Source organism: Ceratotherium simum, chromosome X (assembly GCF_057802395.1).
Source record: "Ceratotherium simum simum isolate JZ-2026a chromosome X, ASM5780239v1, whole genome shotgun sequence".
Classification (NCBI taxonomy): domain Eukaryota; kingdom Metazoa; phylum Chordata; class Mammalia; order Perissodactyla; family Rhinocerotidae; genus Ceratotherium; species Ceratotherium simum.
Genome location: NC_141940.1, coordinates 102,144,918 through 102,166,950, shown reverse-complemented (window position 1 = coordinate 102,166,950; position 22,033 = coordinate 102,144,918). Strand labels below are relative to the sequence as shown.

The 22,033-nt window shown below is 35.5% G+C and overlaps 1 protein-coding gene across 1 annotated transcript in view; it reads right to left on the bottom strand.

Annotated features, from left to right (window-relative positions):
- Window positions 1-22,033, bottom strand: part of LOC147911961 (dystrophin-like) — a 203,895-nt gene that overhangs the window by 140,014 nt on the left and 41,848 nt on the right. Inside the window, exons 8-10 of the mRNA XM_087426448.1 lie at window positions 15,281-15,451; window positions 9,106-9,288; window positions 711-845 (exon numbers count right to left, since the gene is read on the bottom strand). Of these exons, the coding sequence (XP_087282574.1) occupies window positions 711-845; window positions 9,106-9,288; window positions 15,281-15,451 (489 nt within the window). The remainder of the gene's footprint in view (window positions 1-710; window positions 846-9,105; window positions 9,289-15,280; window positions 15,452-22,033) is intronic.

Below are 22,033 nucleotides of genomic sequence, written 5' to 3'. Positions count from 1 at the left end.
CTTCCTCACAAAAAAAAAAAGAAACATTTTACATTTTCTTCACATCTTGATTAATTTATGCACCTTATTTTAGCTGGTTCACACAGGGGCAGCACTACAAATGGCTCTACATACAATATGTATGCTAAAATTACATATTCCTTATACATAAAGGATTAGCCAAAAGTACAATTAAATGCATAGAGCATAAATGATTACATGTCAGGGGCTCACACAAATCAAAGCTTATATATGCAAACTCCTTTAAGTTTTACTTTTTAAAGGTCTCCAAAATAAAACTTAAAAATGTACTATAATTTTGTATGTACTAAAACGTATGAAGACTATAAAGATACATTTCTAATACCAAAGCATGTCCATTTAATAACTCAAAATATTCTGTAAGGTATAAACTTATGATTTTAAATAAGTTAAATATATGTTCCAATTCAATAAACGTAGCTTTTAAATTGGAAATAATGTTTTATATTATCATCCTGTTTACCACTACTCCAAAGGAGCAAAATTATACATTTAAACAAGTCTTTGCAGGTCTATAGTAGGTATAATTAGGTAAAGAAAAGCGTCAACATAGAACTTAGTGATATACAAAAGGCAAATGTATATAACACTCTCTGCGTTATTTTCTTTGAATTTATTTTTTATTTGGTATTTGACATCTTGCAATACTGCATATAAATTATCATCATTTAGATTAATTCACAACTTACATCTAGCACCTCAGAGATTTCCTCGGGTCCACCAGGAATATTTTCAGTGGTTTTAAGTTTGAATTCTACTTCATTCAGCCACTTGTTTGCTTTCTCCAAGTATGACAATAACTCATGCCAACATGCCCAGACTTCCTAAGAAAGAAATATAAATCCCAGATGAAACATTCTGATAAAAAAGTGAACGTGAGATATTGGCATTTCCATTTTCAAAACTTTTGACAATACAACATATTTATTTTATATCTTTTACCTTTCCTTTGCAGTAGATAATTGAAAATGCAACTAGTCATTTTGATCATCTACTACATCTATAATTACAAATCATTAAGGAAACAGTTTATCACATGAATACATTCAAGATTCAGTGATTTACTTTTTTAAATAAAAAATAATTCATCAACATTACAGTCTGGCAAATAGAAAAATAAAAGCATATATAAAAATGCATATATAAATCTAACATCCCAACACATCAACTATTACCACTTTTCTGTGACTTCCTCTAAACTTTATCATATATAAATAATTTGATAGTTAAAGTTTAAGTATGGATTTAACTATAGTGCTCTTTTCATTAAACCTTATATCGTGTAACTTTTCCATATTACTAAGAAGACACATTTTTAATGAAAATCTAAAGTTTAAGTAGCTATATTTTTGTTTCCTTAACAATGAACAATTATTGAATAATTAGACTAATTTTAGTTTTGTTTGCTACTATAAATTTGCGGTGAACATCACCATGAATATGCATTTTTTCGCATTTCAAATTATTTCTTTGAGGTATATTATCAGAAATATGACTACTAACAATTTCAAGGATATTATTATTTTTAAATGGCTTTTGATATGTATTGAAAAAACTGATTAATGTACAAAAGTACTCATACATAAAAAAGCAAAACTTTAAGATGGCTGTCAGAAAATATAGAAGAGTATTTTTGGGGCCAGCCCCGTGGCGTAGTAGTTAAGTTCGCGTGTTCTGCTTCCACAGCCAGGGTTCGCCGGTTCGGATCCTGGGCGCGGACCTACTCACTGCTCATCAAGCCATGCTGAGGTGGCATCCCACATAGAAGAACTAGAAGGATCTACAACTAGGATACACAACTATGTACTGGGGCTCTGGGGAGAAAAGGGAAAAAGAGGAAGATTGGCAATAGATGTTAGCTCAGGGCCAATCTTCCTTAAAAAAAAAAATTCAGTCTTGGAATGTTAAAAAAAAAAAAAAGAAGAGCATTTTTCTGACCTTGGGAGTGAAAATATCTTAAATAAGACATTTTTTTAAAAACTGAGCATAAAAAAGAGATGAATAAATTTGATTACATTATAATGAAAACCTATTCATCAAAAGACACCATAAAGAAATTGAAAAACAGCCTCAAACTTGAAGAAAACAATTGCACAATTTGTAATGGATGAATAAGAATACGAAAGGAACACCAATAAGTCAATTAAAACATGAACAAATAACCCAATAGAAAAATGAAAGGAACACCTGAACCAGTATTTCAAAGAAAAAGATATATGTATATCCAATACACATGAAAACGTGTTTAAACTCATTAGTAACCAGGGGAATGTACATCAGGATTACAATGAGAAAATTACTCCATGTTGACTGACACAAATGAGAAGTCTGACAATTCCAAGTGAGAGAGAAGATATGCATTAACACAAATTTGTATTTATTGCTGGTGACTGTGCATATTGGAATGGCCATTTTGGAAAACAATTTGTCATTCTCAGTAAGGTGACTATTCACATACCCAGCAACCTAGCAACTCCACTTTTTGGTACATATCCTCACAGAAACTGCTTTTCATGGACAACAAAGACAGTTACAAGAATGCTCATTTCAGCACTTTTTGTAATAGCCAAAATAAAAAAAAAAGAAAACAACCTTAATGTCCATTAGCAGGAGAATGTATAAATACTGAGAATACAAGTGTCAAAATGAAAAATTCATCAAATAGAACAATATGGATGAGTCTCAGACACAAAAATGTTGCACAAAAAGAGTAAGCCCTAGAAAACTATGTATTATAGGTTACCTTTTTTTTTTTTGGTGAGGAAAATTGGCCCTGAGCTAACATTCATTTCCAATCTTCCACTTTTTGCTGAGGAAGATTAGCCCTGAGCTAACGTCTGTGCCCATATTCCTCCATTTTGTATATGGGATGCTGCCACAGCATGGCTTGATGAGCGGTGCATAAGTCCATGCCCGGTATCCAAACCCATGAACCCCAGGCTGCCGAAGCAGAGCAGACAAACTTCACCACCACACCACTGGGCTGGCCCCAGTTACCATATTTTATAATGCTTAAAACAAGAAAATTTGAGCAATACATTGTTTAGGCATCCATATGTATGTGATAAAATACTTCTTATTTTATTGTTTTTGTGAGGAAGATTAGCCTTAAGCTAAAATCTGTTGCCAATCCTCCTCTTTCTGCTGAGGAAGATCGGCCCTGCACTAACATCTGTGCCCATCTTCCTCTACTTTATATGGGATGACACCACAGCATGGCTTTGACAAGTTGTATATAGGTCCGTGCCCAGGATCCGAACCTGCGAACCCTGGGCCGCCGAAGCAGAGCGCAAGAACTTAACTGCTATGCCACCGGGCTGGCCCCTGATAAAATATTTTTTTAAGCAAGGCAATGATAAAGGCAAATTTCTGGATCATGGTTATGTCTCTTGGGAAGAAGCAGGAAGATGCACTAGAGGACAAGAATACAAAAATGGTCATCTTCCATTAGCTTTGAGATTGTAAACACTGGGCAAACCCATAAATACAGTAGTGCAATCACCACCACCTACTGCTCCACCACCACCAAAAAGGAAGCATAGGAGAAAAGTTTTATTATAAGAGAAACTAAAGACTCTATCAGATTTCCAATATTTTCACCTTTGCTCATAGCCCTTGCAAATTATGGAGGACACTCCCTCTCTAACTGATGAAAAGTATCAATCTAACCTGCCCTGCCAGCCGACCAATTCTCACTTGGTATTTTACATACAGTTTATCACAGAAAGTGAAATTAAGTATTTGTCTTTAAAAGGTGACAGAAATCTTAAATCTGGGTCATTTCCAGCTCCTGCTGGAATACAGGCTGTCTTCCTTCTGGGCAAAGATTTCAGTGGGAAAATATAAATATCTCCTTAAATACCCGAGGGTACTTTAGAGCTTTGAAGATAAGGAGATGTGACTGGTAATGTGCCTTATTAACTTTGGTGCAGATTGAGGTAATGAACTACCTTGCTGATTTAACCATCAGGATGGATGGCCTCTTATGTCCTCAACGCATCTGAAGGACACAGCTGGAGAGGGTGAATACACCGGCTTTACAGGTCACCTTTACAAAATAAAATATAGTCTTGTAGCCTGAATTGGAGCAAAAAGCCATTTAGAATAACTGTTAAGCTTAACAGTTTGGAACTTAAAATTACTTTGAAATCACAGAATTCAAAGTGTCTTTGAAGAAAGCACAAATGAAAAAGGAAACTTCTGTTCAAAATGGTAAATGGAGTTGATATGGTAATCCCCTCCACCTCCTGCTTCAGTCATATTGAAATGCTAGATAAAATATAAAGGAAAACATTTTAAATTCACAGCTGATCTATGAAACAAGTATGAAAAATCCTCAAGTGGCAGAAACAAAGAGGGAAGTTAAGAGCATGCAGAGGCTGGGAAACCAAGCTTAACAAAATACTGGCATATTGGAACAGGGTATACGATATAAAAGCTAGAGTATTCAACACTAATTTAGAACAGGAAAAGAGGCATTGGCCTCATGCATAACAGGGAGACGGAAAAGCATACAGTTGTATGCCACCTCTCCTAGAAACAAGAACTACAAAATCCCCACCCACTGGAGTATAAGGAATTAACAAGGAAGCCTAAAATCCTTTGGATTTTGGTTGGAAAATAAGGATCCACCAATAAGAAATTGAGACCTAAGTTTAGGCTTTATCACACATAGGGTAGAACATAACATCTCTCAGACTCTGGTAGAGACAAATAGAAAAGACTCATAACGATCCTCCAACAACCAAGCGCAGAAGGGATTTTCAGTAAAAACAATTCCTAATATAGATGAGCTCACAAACAAAAAATTACAAACCACGTGAGGAAATTCACCACCATTAGAAGGAATCAATAGCTGTAACATGGTAGAATCCACACCTTATGATCTAGAGATAACAGAACAATTTTAAAGAATTTTGTAATAAACAAGTTTAGCCTGGTGGTAAAAGTTGCAAGTAGGATCTATTTCTCTTGAGATTGACAACTAGAGTTCATACTTAAGAAATAAAAGGTCTAAGTTCCCTAGATTCTATGTTAGGAGAACTTCTGCTACATGTTTTCACAAACCCTCATCTAAAGAGAGGGAGCTGATGGGGAGGGCATTGGGGGGATGTGAAGAGAGGAGAATTTGAAAAGGTAGGCATTCTTTTTTCTCATCTTTTAATGGAGGTGTTTAGGGGAACCTCATCTGGTCCCTTTTCTTTACAGGACCTAAAAGAGTATCGCTCATCAAGTGAGTGGGTATATTCAGAAAGGGATGGTTGGCGTGCATCCCCTATTGAGCTGCTGGTACGGCCAAAGAGGAATCAAGGACAACTCTTTCAAGTTTCTCATTCCTGAAAGTCATGGAAGATGGGATCTGCCAGTGCCCACAGGCTGAATTGAGATGTGGTAGGTAAATAAGATTCCAGTGGATCATGGAAATATGGGTTAAAAAGGTGTAATTTTCAAGGGAATGTGGTGTAAGGCTACCAGCAAAAGTCAGCCTGAAATTCTTGTTGAATGCTGCAAGTTTTCATGTATGCCTAGGAAATATTTTGGGGGGTTCAAAGTACATATGAATAAGGACAACTAGGATCCCCAATAGAACACAACAAGTCTATAGAGAACAAGCCAGATCAGTGGTGATAACCTATGGGGTCTGGTGATAACAGACTCATCATCACAGATGTGTATGGGTGCTAACAAAAGAGTATAGCAGTTGTAGCCAGCCAAGAAAAGGACATCAGATGAAGAATGTATTTTCCCCTCCTTATCCTCCCATACACCAACACTAGGAGATCAGTATCCAGAAACTGAGTGGGAGGAGGGGATTGTAAGATCACTTTTTCTCACCCCCACCTCTATATAAATTGTCGGAGTGACAAGATTAACCTAAATGGGTGGGAGATTTTAATAAAGTATGAGATCGAAATTTAAATGAGACTAAATTTTAATAACTAAAAGTGAATGAAAAGTTATAGGATCAGACTGAAATACTGATTTAGAAGCCAACTACTAAGCAGAAAATGAGGTTTGACATGGTTGGTTTAAGTTACCGAAAAAATAAAACTGTTTCATGCTTATTACTCATTAAGTTGAGACTTCTCAACCAAATAGATTACATAAGTTTAAATTGTTTAACTAAAAACAAGAAATAGAAATAGTTACACAAAAGCAGAAGACTATGTAAAAGAAGAGACAGATTTGTAAAATAACTACATAAAACCTTGAGAAATGGAAAATATGGTCTTTGAAAAAATACAAACACGTAGATGTATATATAGATAGAGATGAATATATTTACATATCATAGGATTACTTATGCAGTAAGCAGTTAGACTGAGAATTTGAGCATTGGAAGACCGAGTCTAGAAAATTACCCAGAATGCAGAAGATAAAGATAGAATATAGAAAATATTAAAGGCAAGCCAAGAATCAGAATATAGGATGGGGAGATTCTTCATAGATCTAATAAAGGTTCCCCTAGGAACGAAGGGAGAGATTGGGAGAAAGAAAATCTTCAGAAAGATAATGGAGACTACCAAAGAGAGAAATAATCTCTCTGTTATTATTAATACACCAGGTGACGAAGTCTAAATGAAAGCAAGTTGCACACAGATAAAACAGAATAAAATTGCAAAGCATCAAAGAAAAGGAGAAAATGAAAAGCTATCAGAGAAAATTATAAAGGAACAATAATTCGACAGCCGACTTCTTAACAGCAAGTCATTTCAGAAGACAATAGAATAATATTTTTCAGTGTTGTAAAAAATAACTATCCCCAGCATAATTATATGCTCAGCTAGGCTATTACTCAATACTGAGGACAAAATAAAGGCATTTTCAGTCATACAAAATCTGAGAGCATTTGCTACTTACACTCAATGAAAGAGCAGAAACAAATGAAGGATACAAAAAGCAAAAATCATCACAGAAATTGGCAAAATAGTGTTGCAAATCTAAATAAATATTATTAAAAATAACAATAATTACAACAACAGCAGCGGCAATGGCATTGACTAATTTAGGGCAGTAAGAAATAAGCTGCAATAATAATAGGAAAGGTGGGAGGTAAACTCAGAGTTAAACCATTCTAATGATTCTGCTATATCGTTGTTAGAGAGGTGCAGAGAAATATTTACTATTGTTGGACTTTGTTGATTAAGGTATCCAAGATAATAATTAAGGGTCCCATTAAGATAAAATAAATAGTGTATATATTCCAAACCAGTAGAGAGGGAATAAAAAGGTTCTAAATAACTTGATAGCTTCAATACAAATAGAAAAGGTTAGAAGTGTCATTCCAGATAAGAGATGGAAGGATAATTTAGCAAATAGTCTTGAAAATTTTGTTATTAATATAAAAACAAAAGATCCCTTTGGAAAACGTATCCCAAAATAGATTTCTGATGGATTACAATATCTTTTAAATTAACAATATGAATAACACAAAGCAAAGAATAGTGATGTGCAGATTAAGAACATAAGAATATAATACTTGTGTTTTATTTAAATATTGTCAGAAAGCAATTTCCTAGATTTAAAAAGTTCCTCCAGCATGTAATACAATAGTGAACTAGCTGAGACTTCCTTGAGACTCACAGCGTCATCCGTTCCCTTCTCATTCTTTGTTTTATTTTCTGTAGCACTCACATAGCACTAATACAAGAGATTTTACTTTATATCCTCAGCAACTATAATAGTTCCTGACATATAGAAGGTATTAGTCAAATGTATGAGGAGTGAATTGGATAAAAAAGCAACAGAGACTGATAAATAAAGAATTGGAATTAATAATGGAGAAACTCGGAGATCACATTTTATAATTAGAAAGTTATAATATTGTAAATATCTTGGATACAGGTAAAAGATATATTTTTCATATTTTTAAAGGTTCTCCTCTACTGCTCTGAGTTACATCTGCCTCTAAATATCAAACATTCAATATAAAAAGCTACCTAAACAATAATGTTTTCAACAGTAATGAGGCACCTGAGTTCTTTATCAACTATATTCACAAAGGTGACTCAGTTCATGTGGGGGAAGGGGTCTTAATTTAAAGCCCAACTAGTGAGCAGTATCTGGTAGTGTCAGCATTTGGTATTAGGTAAAGTCTTGTGCTCCTTGGCACAATCTTTACTGTTAGTAAACAGTATTTTCACAAGGAAGATCATCGTTTGTTTTTGACGCAGTTACATGGTCATCATTTGAGGCACCTGAATCCTTTATCAACTATTTTCTGACAAGCATAACCTAAGGAGTAAGGCATGTGACAAAGATAAAGCAGGACTTACGATAATAAATAAATATAATGTAAAATGCCCCCCCCCAAAAGAGCTAGTTAGGGGTCAGCTCTGTGGCTAAGTTTGGCGTGCTCCACTTCAGCAGCCCCAGTTCAGTTCCTGGGTGCTACTACACCACTCATCAGAGGCCATGCTGAGGCGGTGACCCACATACAAACTAGAGGAAGACTGGCATAGATGCTAGCTCAGAGTGAATCTTCCTCAAGCAAAAAGAGGAAGATTGGCAACAGATGTTAGCTCAGGGCAAATCTTCCTCAGAAAAAAACCAAAAAAAAGAGCTAGTTAGACAACATGTCTTATAAAGAACTCTACAGGGCACAGCAATTATTAAAGACAATTATAATAAAATATACTTCCCCACAGAATACCATCCTGCTCAGATACTTATGACTTTATACACATTCAAATATATGAAAAAAATAAAGAGCAATTTCTGCAAATCTCAAGAAAACTTATTTATAGGATTTTGTTAACTAATCATAATAGTAGTAATAAGAAGAAGAATATGAATGAAAGTGGCTCACATTTATTGAGAACTAGGCTAAGTACTTCAAATCGAATATCTCATTTAATTTTCTCAACACCCTATGAAACAGGTACTATTTTTATGTCCATTTTACAGACAGGAGACAGGTTTACAGAAGTTAAGTGACTGGCCCAAAGTCACAAACTTGTAATTGCCTGAGTGAGGAATTCGAGCCTAAGCAGTTTTATGCCAGAGTCCATGTGTTTCATCATTATGCTTTGCATAAGACCGTAAGTTGACATATAATTGATAAAGATGAGGAAAAGCACTAACTTCCAAAGTCTTGCATTTCCCATTCAGCCTGGTGCAGAGCCACTGGTAGTTGGTGGTTAGAGTGTCAAGTTCCTTTTTTAAAGCCTCTTGTGCTGCAGGTAGAGCTTGAACTATGACACTAGTTACGGACTCGGTGAGGAGTTGCACTTTTGCTTCTTTTTGCTGGGCCTCTTCTTTAGCTCTCTGGAAAATAAAGGATGCTCTCTTAATAGCAAGGCAATGGCTTTACTTCCAAGATGCATTCCTATATATCAGATACTTTCTTCCTCACAACATCTCTGTTAGAATGAGTTTAATAAAAATGAATCCAATACTGACTCCAATGACTTCCATAAACTTAGGTTTAGTTAAAATTGGAAACGTGAAGGAAAAAATTTATAATCGGAATGCAATAGATCCTTAACCACAATAGTTTGAAAAGTAGTCTGTATATGAGTATGTATTTGTGGAGATATAGTGTGTGTGTCTGTGTGTATGTATATATATATATGTGTGCATATATATGAAACAAGCAAGAAACAAATATTTCAATACTAACTAGGTTCAAAAATATCTCATAGTCTAGAATTGAAATCACTTATAAATTACTCAGATGGATGAATAATATTGAAATCAGTACAAATATCATTATTTAAACCAAAAGATAATTAATATAGAAAAGTCTTCTTAATGCTGTATTCAGAACCATATTTTGATAAAAGGAAGCTCTGTTCAGTATCTGAAAACAAAACACAACACATAAGAGAAAGAGAAAATGAATAGCAGCCCCTGAACATGAGGAGCTGGCCTGGCACTCACAGCTATGCCTTGGTCTTCTCCTCTCGAAAAGAAACCGTTTCACGCTACTTTGTTACCACTGTGGATCATGACAACAATACCACTTCATAATCGTGTTAGAATACAGACAAATCATAAACATTATCCAAACCACAAAACAGCAAACACACCCTTATCCTGGTTAACATGAGTCACTGTTACTTCATCAATTACACCTTCAGCCTCACTATAGTCTTCTCTCCTTCCAGGAAAAATTTATTACAATATCCAATCATAGAGTTACTCCCACTCGCTGACAACATGTAATACAAAGCAAAGCCCTTAAACCCTCCCTCAAATCATTTAACACAAACTCAAATCCTACAACAGGTTCTTTCTAATATGCTCTTACTCACACAATCTATAGTTCCCCATGGTGTGTATTCTCCCTCATTAGCAAAAGTAATAAACTACAGGAGTGTTGTTGTTGGTCTTTGGTTGAAGGGTATTTACACTCCTTAACAACTTCCAGTGTGTACATGCATGTTAGAAATACACACACAGACACACACAAAATGCTATCTTTCATGTGGGTTCATCCAAAGGCCAATGCTGAGGATGAGCTTTCAAGCATAAGTAGTTTATGTGCGATGTGAAGGAGATAATGGTAGGGGAATGGGGAATGGAGGCAGAAAAGGGAAGAGAGATTATAAGGGTATACTTATTAAACCCAGCAACCACTGTGGTGACTGGAGTTTAATCCTGCTGAAAAGCTCTGGGAAATACATGCCTCAGGGTTATCCCACTCAGGGGTGAGGGCACTGGGGTATTTATACGCCATCTCCCATCACTGGTTGAAGGTTGTTGGGGGGATGTTAATTTCCTAGTACATGAAGCTGGACACACAGGTGGGAAAAGTGGGATTCAGTGGCCACAGAGAGCCCTCAGGTAAAGAAATGCAGACTCTGGCAGGTGGAAGTTGGGCCTACACGCAGTGTAGTAGTGAGAATAAGAGGATATGGGCAGGAAATGGACAAGGTCAGCTATAAAATGCCTTTATATTTTTCAACACAATCACCCTATGCCTTTGGATTTAGTCCCATAATACCTTAAAAGTATAGAATATAATGGCAAATACAAGTTTTTTTTGACTATTAAATGATTGCCTTCACTGATTTTAATTTAATTGATTGAAATTTTTAGTTCAAAATTCTAAATAAATCTGTTTTTTCACATCACTGAGCATGGGATTCATTTCTACACAAACCATATTTTGGCTATCACAATTTTATCATTACAAACAACTTTGACAACCATTAATCACTTAATATGTGCTGTTGTGTGCTATGTCAGACATGTTGTATGTACTACCACGTTGGATCTTTAACAAAACCACCTAAGAGGTATTTTGTTATCTCTATATTATACATCAGAAAACTGAGGTTCAGAGAGTTTAAATAAATCATCCTGGGAGTTATGGCTTTTCTTTCTCAGGGTTTCTGTTAACCCTATCTCAAATCCTCCATGAGATGAACAAGGAGCATGTTGTAGTGGATCCAAAGAATGAAATTACATTTTATAAAAGTTACAAAATTTATGCAACTATCAAAAAATGCAGAATGAGGAACACTTCTTTCCTTGATTTTTAGGCTTTCACAAATTCTTTTGAAAAAACAGGCTTAGAAGTTGGGAAAGGTTCAGAGAAAATAAGAGAAAAGAAGATCATGACTAATTTCTCCACTGTAAGGAAAGGTAGAAAACTAAATGACTGGTATAGTTTAGACATAATCCTCATCAGAAAAGGTGGCTTTTGCTCCCTTTATCTCTATGAATCTAATATCATATGCTCAGACACCTTTCATGGTCAATGTCGCAAACCATTGGTTCTCAAAGTATGGTTCCTTGGAACCATTTTGGAACTTGTTCCTTGGCATGACATGAAAAACGTTTTAGAAATGAAAAATCTCAGAAATCCTGGGGTGAGGTCCCAAAGTCTGTGTTTTAACAAGTCCTCCAGGTGATTCTGACACTCACTCAATCGTGAGAATCACCACTCTATCACCCATATAACGAGAATAGCAAATACATTCATATAAGTGCTGGTAAGCACTAGGACTAGAGTTACAATAGCGTAAAAAATTAAAAAAAGAAAGAAAGAAGAAAATAGTTAAAAGTGAAATTCCAGAGCTTTTTTTTTTTAGAGTTTAATATAAAGTATACAGTCATTGCAGACTTCCAAAAGAATTTTGAAATCAGATATTGCTTATCACACCCTCCCCTAGGCTCTTTTACGTTAATTAAAAAGGCTTGTTTATAGGGGAAAGGAAATCATCAAAATAGCATTGTCATTTTCAAATAAAACACAGGAGAGAAAAGTAAAGAAACAGAAGGAGGTCTCTACTTTCTCTCTGAGTAAATCAGGGAGAGATGTCAAAGGAGGTCTGTAAATCTCTTCTGATAATAAAGATAAATTTGTTCTCAATATGAGCACAGGTGGAAGCCTGGACAAGGTACTGTCACTACCCTCTAAATAGTGAAACAGACCCAAAGAGATTACCTTGACTGGCAGGCAGAAAACACAAGAAACGGGATCTTCTTGCCAACTCCCTTTGCTGTTATTGCCAGAGGCTTCCTGAGCTCTTCCTCTTTTCAATATTACCCCCATACTGCACCAATTTTGTAGCTAGATCAGTAATTTAAACATGCAAATCAACATGGACTAATTGGTGGGGTTACTCATGTCAAGGATTGTTGACAAAATTTTAAAATTTGAGAGTCTGCTCTCCATCCCTGGAAAAGAAAAAGGGATCTGGCTGGTTGGTTAGCCAGATAGGCAAACTGTTCAAGGAGAGAGGGAAGAGGGCCAGAAGAGGGCGAGAGCCAAACCAAGGAACTGGACAAAACAGAGTAGCTGAACACAAGCTGACTGTTGATTATCTACTTAGGGATCTGAGGCAGTGGCTATATAGTATTAGAAGAGGTGGTGAGAACAGCCATGAGGGGATTGAGATGTGAGGGGAAAGGCAACAGGGGTGCCACACGATTCATAGAATAGAATAGAACAGAACAGAACAGGGTAGAGTGGAGTGGAACGGAACGGAACGGAACGGAACGGAACGGAACGGAACGGAACAGAACAGAACAGAACAGAACAGAACAGAACAGAATAGAATAGAATAGAATAGAATAGAATAGAATAGAATAGAATAGAATAGAATAGAATACCATGGGCTGGGGGTGGGGCTGGGGGTGGGAGGAGACCAGATGGGATGGGATGGAATATATTCAATCTTGTTGGTTCTACCACAGATAAAGCCTGTGACTATGACTAAATTATTTAGCTTGTTTGGGGATTTCAGTTTTCTCATTAGCAGAGAGAAGTGTGGACTATTTTGCTTCCAAAGTACCTTCTAGCACTCACATTCTATAAAGACATAATTTTCCTAATGGTGAACTCTCCACAGTCAAATTTAAAACATTATAGTCCCTTGTTTGAAATTTTCCAGTGGCGTTCTCATTTCACTTAGAATGAAAACTCCTAAATATCCTACAAAATTCCTGTGTTAACAGACAGCTGTCCATCTCCTCAAAATCATCTCAGGTCATTTATCCCTCTCTTCAGGGAAGTAGGCCTCTTTCTCCTCCCAATTAGCCTTAGGGTCTTTAAGGAGCTCTTTCTTCTGATTGGACTTTTAAGGGTTTTTTTTAAAGATATTTGATAAGGCTTTTTAAGGTTTTGATAAGAGTTTTTTAAGGTTGGCTTTTTCTTGAAAGTCATATCTCAGATTAAGTATAATTCCTTACAAATGCCCTACAAGTCAACCCTTTATAAAATAGCATCCCACCACCCCCAACTCCCACCGGAAATCTAATTATTCCTTATTTCACAATCCTGGTTTATTTCTTAGGCAAATTATCATGATCTCAAATGAGTTTGTTTATTTCTCCATTCATTGCCTGCCCCTCCCCCCGACTAGATTGTAAATTCCAAAAGTCAGCTAGCTTTTATGTCTTGCTCACCACTATATTCAGTGTCTAGAAGGGTGTTTGGCACATAGTAAGTATGCAATAAATATTTGTTGATGAATGAATGATGATATATGGTATTACTAGATTAGAATGATTTTGTAGTTTTTAATACTCTAGAAACTATTACTGTTTTTCCAAATCTAGTCTTCTTTATATGTTTTAATTTTACTTTCTACATGTGAATAAAGCCACATGATACATTTCATATTTGAACATTTGAGTTTCCACGTACTTTCTTCTACTCATTATAATAAATTTCATTGAATGATCATATAAATTATATAATAAAGTACATGTAATTAATTTCTTACCATGCAACATCGATAATAATAATTATCTAGTTTTGGGCATCTACTTTGTGTGAGGCATTGCATTAGGACATTCATCCTTCATCCTTCTCATAATTCTGAAAAGCAGGTATTTTGCTACTCATTTCACAAATGTGGGAATCAAAGCTCCGTGGGTTTATGTAACTCGCCCAAGGTTACACATTTGGAAAGGGCCCAAAGCAGGTTTTAAACCCAAGTGTCTGGCTTCAAAATGATTTTGCTCTGTTATGAGGCCTTGAAACAAATTTATCTATTAATATTCCACACAGGCTAATGTGGTTAGATTATGTGTTACTGCTAGTACGTAAGTATAATTATCACTATAGCTGCAAATCACTGAGTACCCACTCTGAGCTAGGCAATTTACTTACATGTAAGTTTCAATCCTCAGTTCATACTTTCAAGTTAGGAAATGAAATGATTTGTACATGATAAAATAGAGGGTTACATTGAGCGCTGAGTTGCCCAAAGCCATACTGAAATGCCATTGTGTAGATTCAATTCCAAGCCTCACCTTAAATCCCTGCTACATAGCAGTTTCCTTGGTCCTAAATCAATGTTTTTTTTTATCCTATTGTTTCAAGAGAAGTGCATGTAAACTCAGTCCTTTTTGTCCATATTAAAGGCCATCAGTTAAACTATTTAGTACTTCCGAAGTCTAAGAGACCTCTTTAAACCATCAAATTAACACAGCCTGTTAACTACATTTTCAACTGTCATTTAAAGAATACTTTGATATATTTTCAATTTGAATTTGAATCAGCTAGAAACATCTAATGTGAGTAGTTGATTCCAATCTCTTAATACGATATAATTTCAAGAGAAAAATGTTCCAAACTGTGATTGTCAATACTTATATTTTGACCACAATGCGTTAACGTTAATAAATAAAAAGATTAAGAATTCTACCTAATGTATATCAAAATTGAAGCTAAATTAATTAAAAATCAACCTCTACTATTAAACCAAGAAAAGAGCAGATTGTGCAGAATCACAATTACAAGCAACGTTGCATCTTTCTTTTTTACTTTATTTGCTTTATTTTATTTGGTTTATTTTACCTTCATCTCTTCAACTGCTGTCTGTAATTCATCTGGGGTTTTATATTCAAAATCTCTCTCTAGGTATTCTTCTTCAGCTTGCGTCATCCATTCATGCATCTCTGATAGATCTTTCTGCAGGCTTATGGTTTTATCCAAACCAGCCTTTAAGGCTTCCTTCCTGGCACAGACCTTCCATAAAACAAACCAACAAGCAAAGCGTGAACACTGAAAGTCACAAAAAATAGTACAATTATCATTGTACTATTATTGAGCAGTCTGTAAATAATAGAAAGCTTAGATAAAAAAGATGAAGTAAGAAGTAAAAAGCTTATATAAATGAGGAAAATAACTCATGGTGATTGGATATACTTAATTTCACATAAGTGTTAAAATAAGACATAGCCGTTTACTTGGCATACTTAATAAAATGAACAGATTCCCCTATGACTATAATTTAGCTGTTGTGTGTGGAAATGCTTTTCTGCAAATAGAGAAAAATATTTTTTTCATAATATGTTTCAGTTGGAAAAGTGACTTTATTGGCACACATAGAAGTGGAAATTCTTCATGTTGTCTGATACGGTTTCACAATTTCAAATATCCTAGAAACTTAGCAACGATACTTGTACAGAAAACTCATAAATTAGAAAGAAAAATGAGAAAATGGATAAAGGACCTAGTCATGTAATTCATAGAAATAAAACTAAAATGTGGCCATACATATGGGAAAGGATGCTCAATATCATTCGTAATTAAATGATTACAAATTAAAATGAATTAATGCATTTTCAAATATAAGACTGGCAAAAAATAAGTAGCGAAAATGCCCAGTTTGGGCAGGGATGTGGGGAAACAAAGGCTTCCATACGTGTTGAGGGAAATATCCAATACAGTACAACCTTTTGGACAGTAAATTGGCAAAATGTATTAAAATTTTTAACGTTCATAAATCTGTCAAGTCTTCCACTTTAAAGAATGAATCATACAAAACAAAGTGTACGGAGTTGCATGTACACTGTCCAATTCAACTTTGAAGACAGTGACATATTGGAAACAAACCCAAATGTGCTTTCGTGGAAGATTAGTTAAACAATTAGTTAAATAAATTGTAAGATACACATACACACAAAAACACAATGAGATATCATGTAGTACCAATACATCTGTACTGAAGTGAAAGTTGTTCAGTATATAATTTTAAGTTTAAAAAGCAAGTTGCAAAACAGTATGTGTGATAGGAGATTTGTGCTTTTTAAAGCCTTATACATTTCTGGAATACTAACTTTTTACAATAGAATTTATTACCTATCAATCAGAAAGTAGCAAAACTTAAAATATCTAAAAGAAAATCATGTATGCTAATGGCTTGATACAAAGTACCCTGTTGTACCACACTGAAGGAAAATCTCAATTTTGTTTGAGAATGGTTATATATAAACAGTGCTTCTCTTTGACCTTAAAAAGTAACTCTAATCAAATGATGTTATTCTCTCTGGGATTAAGTAGAGCCCTATCTTTTAAGTAGCAGAGTTGCAATTGTAAAGTCTTAATATATAATGCATAGTTTTAGTATAATGAAGTTTTCATGGTATTTTACCAAATACTAAATATGTGCAGAACTATCATAATATTAATTTTCCAATCATCTTTAACTTTCATATCAACTTTACAATGATCTTAAGCCTAACATAGTTAAATTAAAACTATTTTAAGTTCTTTACTCTCCTAGGTGAAGTGGTACCCGATCTATTGAAATGTAAATAAATGTTTCACTCTGACACAGATAAAATATGTCTAACAATTATACTAGTTAAGGTATAAAGATTATTTTGCACAGTCAATAAGCCTATAATAAGCCTAAGTAAACATGCTGCTAAATTCTACTTAGATGCTCTGCTATAATCTTCTGAGGTAGCTGGTGAAGTGACAATAATATTAGAGTGACTAACAGAACTTAGCCAATGACTTGTAGTAAAAAGTTATATATTGCATGTTATAAAATTAAACCAGAAGAAAGGATCAGGAGTGATTTTTTTAATGACTGAAAGGCAGGAAGTCATTCTGAGGTGACAGCACGAGTGTAGAGAACACCAGCTCTGGACTCAGGATACTTGGACTCAATCACTAGCAAGCTAAGTGAACCTGGAAACATCACTTCATTTCTCTTTATCTCAGCTTCATAACTAACCTAACAGTTGGACCAGATGATTTCCAAGGTCTTTTCCAAATTTAACCTTCCACAGCTCTACAACTGATCAGAGAGAGAGATGAATTTTTTGTGATTTCATATTTTAGAATGATTTCTGTGACAAGGTTTGGATTAAAATGATAATTTTTCCCTCACCTTTATCACATTAGTGATGCCAACATTCTAACCTTAAATTGTCCAATCTACCCGCAGAGCTTCAGCAGATTACATTGCCTCAATCTCATAGATAAAAGAGAAAGTTCTTCATGTTTCCTGTTCTAGAATTTGTAAATATAACAATCAGCACTGCCCCTCCCCACTCCACTTTCTTTTTCTCCCTCAGCTTGTTGAGATATAAATGACATATAACATTGTGTAAGCTTGAGGTGCACAATGTGATGATTTGATACACGTATATATTGTGAAACAATTACCACAATAGGATTAGTTAACGCCTTCATCACCTCACATAATTACCATTTTTCTTTTTGTGGTGAGATCTACTCTCTTAACAACTTTCAAGTACATAACACATTATTGCCAACTATAGTCATCATGCTGTAATTTAGATCCCGAGAACATATTCATCGTATAACTGGAAGTTTGTACCATTTGACTGACATCTCTTCATTTCCTCCACCCACCAAGTCCTGGCAACCACTATTCTACTCTCTGCTTCTGAGTTTAGCTTTTTTAGATTCCACATATAAGTGAGATCACACAGTATTTGTATTTCTCTGTCTGACTTATTTCACTTTGCATAGAGTCCTCAAGTTCCTTCCAGATTGTTGCAAATTGCAGGACTTCCTTGTCTCATGGCTGAATAATACTTCATTGTATATATATACCACATCTTCTTTACCCATCCATCCATTGACAGACGCTTAGGTTGTTTCCGTATCTTAGCTACCATGAATAATGCTACAGTGAATCTGGGAGTGCAGATATCTCTTTGAGATCCTGATTTCATTTCCGTTGGAAATTTACCCAGAAGTGGGATTGCTGGAACATAAGGTAGCTCTAGTTTTAATTTGTTGAGGAACATCCATACTGTTTCCATAGTGGCTGTACCAATGTACATTCCCATCAACAGTGCACAAGGGTTCCCATTTCTCCACATCCTCACCAGCACTTGTTATCTCTTGTCTTTTTTGATGATAACCATTCTAATAGGTGTAAGGTCATATGCCATTGTGGTTTTGACTTGCATTTCCCCGATGATTCATGATTAGTGATGTTGAGCATCCTTTCATATACCTGTTGGCAATTTGTATGTCTTCTTTGGAAAAATGTTGATTCAGGTCCTCTGCCCATTTTTTATCCAGATTGTTTATTTTTTTGCTATTGAGTTGTACGAGTTCCTTATTTTTTTAGATATTAACCTCTTATCATATATATGGTTTGCATTTTCTCCCATTCTGTAGGTCACCTTTTCATTTTCTGGATTGTTCCTTTTGATGTGCAGAAGCTCTTTAGTTTGATGTCACTCCATTTATTTACATTTCTTTTGTTGCTTGTGCTTTTGGTGTGATATCCAAAAAACTGTTGCCAAGACCAATGTCAAGGAGCTTTTTCCCTATGATTTCTTCTAGGAGTTTTATGGCTTCACGTCTTATGTTTAAGTATTTAATACATTTTGAGTTAATTTTTGTGGTGCAAGATAGTGGTCCAATTTCATTCTTCTGTGTTTATCCAGTTTTCCCAACACCATTTATTTAAGAGGCTATCCTTTTTCCATTGAATATTCTTGTCTCCCTTGTCAAATATTAGCTGACTTATATATACGGGTTTATTTCTGGGCTCAGATTCCCTTGCATTGGTCTATGTGTCTATTTTTATTCCAAAATCATACTGTTTTTATTACTGAAGCTTTGTAATATAGCTTGAAATCAGAAGTGTGATGTCTCTGGCTTTGTTCTTTCTCAGGATTACTTTGGCTATTTGAGGTTTTTTTGAGGTTCCATGCTAATTCTAGGATTTTTTTTATATTTCTGTGATAAATGTCATTGGAATTTTGATAGGGATTGCAATGAATCTATAGATAGCTTTGGGTAGTATGGATATTTTAACAATATTAATTCTTTTGATCCATAAACACAGGATATCTTTCTATTTATTTGTATCTTCTTCAATTTCTTTCATCAAAGTCTTATGGTTTTCAGTGTAAAAATCTTTCACCTCCTTGGTTAATCTTATCTCTATCTCTTTTATTGTTTTCAATATTATTGTAAATGGGATTGTTTTCTTTATTTATTTTACAGATAGTTTGTTGTTAGCGTATAGAAACACAACTGTTTTCTGTATGGTTCTCTACATTGATTTTGTATTCGGTAACTTTACTGAATTTGTTTATTAGTTCTAACAGTTTTTTGGTGAAGTCTTTAAGATTTTATATATATAAGATCATATCACCTGTGAACAGAGACAATTTTACTTCTTCCTTTCTGATTTGGACGTCTTTTATTTCTTTTTCTTTCCCAGTTGCTCTGGCTAGGACTTCCAGTACCATGTTGAATAGCAGGGGTGAGAGCGGCCACCCCTGTTGTGTTCCTGATTTTAGAGGAAAAGTTTTCTACTTTTCACCATTGAGTATGATGTTAGCTGTGGGCTTGTCATATATGGCTTCTATTATGTTGAGGTACATTCCTTCTATACCGAATTTGCTGAGAGTTTTTATCATGAAATGATGTTGAATTTTGTCAAATGCTTTTTCAACATACATTGAGATGATCATATGATTTTTATCTTTAATTTTATTAATGAAGTATATCACACTATGTAGTATATTTTCATATGTTTTCATGTTACTAATTAATGTCCTTTCATTTCAGCTTTAAGAATTCCTTTCAGCATTTCTTGTAAGGAAGTCTAGTGGTGATGAACTCGCTCAGCTTTTCATTGTCTAGGAAAGTCTTTCTCCTTTATTTTTGAAGGATAACTTTGCTGGATAGAGTACTCTTGGTTGGCTTTTTTTTTTTTTTCTTTCAGCACTTTAAATATATCAGCGCACTCTCTCCTGGCCTGTAAGCTTTCTGCTGAGAAATCCACTGAAAGCCTTATGGGGGTTCCATTGTAGGCGAAAAGCTTCCTTTCTCTTGCTGCTTTTAAAATTCTGTCTTTGATTTTTGACTGTTTTATTTTAATGTGTCTTGGAGAAGATCTTTTTGAGTTGAATTTGTTTGGTGCCCTGTGAGCTTCATGAACTTGGATGGTCAAATCTCTCTCCAGATGTGAGAAGTTCTCAGCCATTGTTTCTTTAAATAAGCTTTCTGCCCCCTTCTCCCTCTCTTCTTTTGGGACACCAATACTTCACAAATTGCTTCTCTTGATGGTATTCCATAGTGCACATAGGTTTTCTTACTATTTTTTTCTTCATTCTCCTCTGACTGGATAGTTTCAAAGGTCTTGTCTTCTACTTTACAGATTTTTTTCTTCCCTGGATCTATTCTACTGTTCATGCTCATTATTACATTTTTCATTTCATTCATCGTATTCTTCACTTCCAGAATTTCTGTTTAGTTCTTTTTTATGGTTTTTATCTCTTTTTAAAACTTTACATTTTGTTCATGTATTATTTTCCCAATTTCATCGAAGAGTCTTTTTGTTTTGTTGTAGAAAAGGAAGCTCATTGAGCTTCCTTAAAACAGCTATTTTTATCAGGTCAGAAGTCTTTATAAGGTAAACTGTAGATCTCTAAGACCTTGAGGTTGGTTACTGGAAAATTATTATGAGATTTTGGTGGTGTCATGATTCTTTGATTTTCCATGTTCCCCGAAGTCTTGCATTGCTGTCTTTGCATTGCAGTAGCAGTCACCTCCTCCTCCAGTCTTTACTAACTGACTTCAGAAGAGAAATACCTTCTGTAAGCCCTGCTAGGGATTCTGAGGCTTTCTAAGACCTTCTATGGATATGACTGTTCCACACTTCTGGCTCCCTCTCATGGCAGAATTCTTAAGCTTGTATGACTTCTCTTGATGATGCAAAGCACGAGGCCAGGTATTGACTGCCTCCCTTTTGCTTTCGCAAGAGTGGTGCCATATGCTCAGGTTTTTGGTCTCTCCCAGGCCTGCAGATTCAGACCAGCTTTCTGTACATGCTCATCAGCTGCCTGCAAAAGCTCGTTCTTGCTGCAATCAGGAGTGTGCACAGGGAGCTGGCCATAGGGGGTGTGTGTGTGTGTGCGTGTGTGTGCGTGTGTGTGCTATAGGGTGCTTGAGGTACCTGTGGGCCAGTTGGGGGTATCAACAGGTAGAATGACCCCAGCGGCTGGTGGGTGGGCCTCTTGATGGAGTCAGTGGTATGGTTACTAGGATCTGTGTATTTTTAATACATTCATTCCAAGCCCTAGCTGCTGATCTCCTAGCTCCTCACCACCCCTCGGTAGTGTAGCTCACAATTCAGTACTATGGATGGAGTGAGAGAGAAATGGGCCTCTTTGACAGCATCTTGCACATCTGGGGAAGCCAGGTGCCCACTCGCATGGTCTCAATTTTCCCCATGGGAGAAATCATTGGTTGAGAAGTGCTCTCTCAGCACTGAGCTATGCCCCTTGGGGAGGGAGTGATGCAGGTGAAGCCAAATCT